This window comes from Pocillopora damicornis, chromosome 14 (genome assembly GCF_964200805.1).
Source record: "Pocillopora damicornis chromosome 14, jaPocDami1.2, whole genome shotgun sequence".
Classification (NCBI taxonomy): Eukaryota; Metazoa; Cnidaria; class Anthozoa; order Scleractinia; family Pocilloporidae; genus Pocillopora; species Pocillopora damicornis.
The window spans coordinates 4750001-4753003 of NC_142683.1; the positions used below are offsets into that span (position 1 = coordinate 4750001).

At 36.6% G+C, this 3003-nt stretch overlaps 1 protein-coding gene across 1 annotated transcript in view; it reads left to right on the forward strand.

Annotated features, from left to right (window-relative positions):
* Positions 1 to 2594, forward strand: part of LOC113676802 (E3 ubiquitin-protein ligase TRIM45) — a 3788-nt gene extending 1194 nt beyond the window's left edge. The window contains exon 1 of the mRNA XM_027193512.2: positions 1 to 2594. This exon is cut by the window's left edge and continues 1194 nt beyond it. Within this exon, the coding sequence (XP_027049313.2) occupies positions 1 to 1345 (1345 nt within the window). The 3' untranslated portion in view covers positions 1346 to 2594.
* Positions 2595 to 3003: the final 409 nt, after the last annotated feature.

Genomic DNA, 3003 nt, shown 5'->3' on the forward strand with positions numbered 1-3003 from the left:
TAAACTATTAATACGAAGTTCAAACACCGAGATCGTTCAACTGAAGAAACCAATAGAGACAATATTTCAAGCAGTTATTCAAAATCAGCCTGTGGACCTTGACCCGGAAAAAGTTCCTGCCATAGTTTTTGCAGAGAATCCAAAGTTTTTGTCCACAATAAACACCGAAGAAATTGGAACTTTGTTAATGAAACTCCAAACAAAAGCATTTCACTCTGTCGCTGAAGGAAAAGGACTTGGAGAAGCAATTTTTAACCGTGAAGCGCAATTTACATTGACTACCAGAAACGTTGAAGGCGGACAGTGCTACAACGAAAATGACCATGTCACGGTGGAGATCTTGGACGAACAAGAACGACAGTGCGCTACAGAAGTACGAATGAATGACAATAAGAATGGACTCTATCAGATCAGTTATTCATCCAATTTCCAAGGCATATGCAAAGTAATAGTAAAGGTAAATGGGGAACATGTGTGTGGCAGTCCATTTGCTGTGCAGGTAAAACCATTTCAGTTAAAAGCTGTTTTATCTTTTGGCAACAAAGGTTCATCTAAAGGAACGTTTAAGTTTCCCTGGGGGGTAGCAGTTAATGCCCGCAACGAGATGGCTGTAACTGATTGTGAAAATAATAGAGTTCAACTCTATAACAGCGATGGCTATCATTTAAGATCTTTTGGAAAGAAAGGCAACAAAGCAGGAGAATTTTATAGCCCAATGGGAATAGCTTTTGATAATAACGGTAACCTTTTGGTATCAGACAACAACAACTATAGGGTTCAGATTTTTAATAGGGAGGGTGAGTTCATGGCAAGTATCCCAGGGAAAGGGAGCTCTGTCGATCGTCAGTTCCTTATTCCGTGGGGTTTATCCGTAGACGGTGAGGGGAACATCCTTGTCGCTGACGCGGGTAACAAACTAATCATAATCTTTTCGCCAGCTGGGAAGTTTCTAATGAAAATAGGTGGGCAGGGCTCATTTAGTCATCCTGTCCATTGCGTTCAAAGTGGCAGATTTCTCTTTGTATCAGACAGTGGTGAACATTGCATCAAAGTTTTTGACAGGAATGGAAACTTTCAGTACAAGTTTGGAAAGAAGGGTAGTGGGGACGGGGAGTTTAATGGTCCAGGATGTATGACAGTGAACAGATTAGGACACATAATAGTTTGTGATACAAATAATAATAGAATACAATTATTTGAACTTGATGGAACTTTTGTGGGCAAATTTGGAACAAAAGGTAACGGATTAGGAGAAATCCGGTCTCCAAATGCAATAGCTATTCTTAGTACTGGGCGAATTGTTGTTGTTGATCAAAGTAACCACCGCTTACAAATGTTTGAGTAACCTGGTAGAGACATTTTGCTTTGTTTTTGCTTGACTGCGGTCTGTGATTGGTCCAGAAAACTCGCGCCATCATCTCAACCAATCAGATGCAAAACTTAAACCAATTCAGCTTGGTCAACGCGTTTTCCCGCCATCATCTTAACCAATTAAATGCAAAACTTAAACCAATCCCAACTTGGTCAACGCGTTTTCCCGCGCTGCAAGCAAGTTGCTAGTTTTATTTTGTGTTCTCATTGGTTGATAATGATGTCACCTTTGTTCTGATGCGCAGTTGTGATTACTTTGGTTTAGTTTTTCTACGCTAAATTATTAACTTCTCGAATTCGCTTCAGCTAAAAATTATTTTGCCTTTTCGGGCAAAGATTATTTTCATTAAGTTTATGTTTGCCTATGATTCAATTTGGGGTAATACTTTACCTTGGTATGTGATTTTTTTTGTCAAAAATATTCTGAACTAAAAGGAAACAATTGTATGGTTACTGCAAGTGCTGTTTAGAAAAATTTTTTCATTCATTAATCAGTCATGGGAATGATGGTTTTTACTTGAAACGCGATGAAAAGCACTTAATTTTTATGGAAAAGAACATCTATTTAGCTCTAAAAGTTTCGGTATCACTTTAGCATAATTTTTAGGGGGAAGTCTGTTGAGTCGAAGTAATTAATTGAATGGGAATAAATTAATCACATAGTTCTCACAATTAGATTACCTGAAAACAACTGATGAAGCCGCCCAAGTCAAGTGATTGACACTTTGCTGTTTTCCTTCGCAACCGTTCTCTGAAATGTCACGCAACACTCCTCCTGAAAAAGGAAGCCTTGCGTGACATTCCACGAAACAGCTGCAAAAGATTCGCCAACTGCTTGTTTGTCTTTGCATCCGAATGGCTTATAATAACTGGCATAAGACTTTTCAGGCAGTCTAAAAACACGGTGAGGAAATATCTGCAACACGCAGTTGAAAAATCGCTTCAGATCTGAATGTAAAATAAGTTTGTCTGTAATAAGACCATAATATTATTTGTGGAGAGGAACGTAAGCGTTTTTCCCGAACTTCGTATTCAATATATCTAAACGAATCTCCACCCGTAAGAGGGGAAATTCTAGGAACTAGTCGAACATGTCGAATGTAGTCTGCATTTGTAATTACTACAGACTTCATGCTTATTTTTTTAATAGAGGTATAGTATTTTTTCTAGGAAACGAATTGATTGAATTTGTATGATCTGAATAAAGAAAATCTGTTACTAAACTTGCCTGATTCTTGAAGTATTCAAGTATTATCATAATGTTCATTATTATTGTTATCATTATTATTATTATTATTATTATTATTATTATCATCATCATCATCATTATTATTAACATTATTGTTTTCAATTCCAATTTTTACCATTATTTTTTTATTGTCATCATCATTTATTGTTATTATTACGATTATATTTCAATTTTATCATTCATTTAACTTAAAAGCGTTTTCTGGTTAGTGTATTCATCGAAAAGAAAGTCATTGCTTTCTAGAGATTTCCTGCGCAAGGATGGACAAAAATATGCCAAACGGTGTTGTATAGAACATTGTGCAAAGCTGAACAACCCTAGTATTGTTTTGAGATAAGTTTGTCATTAGTGCTCACTTCGTGTAATACTCGCAGCGTGAATGT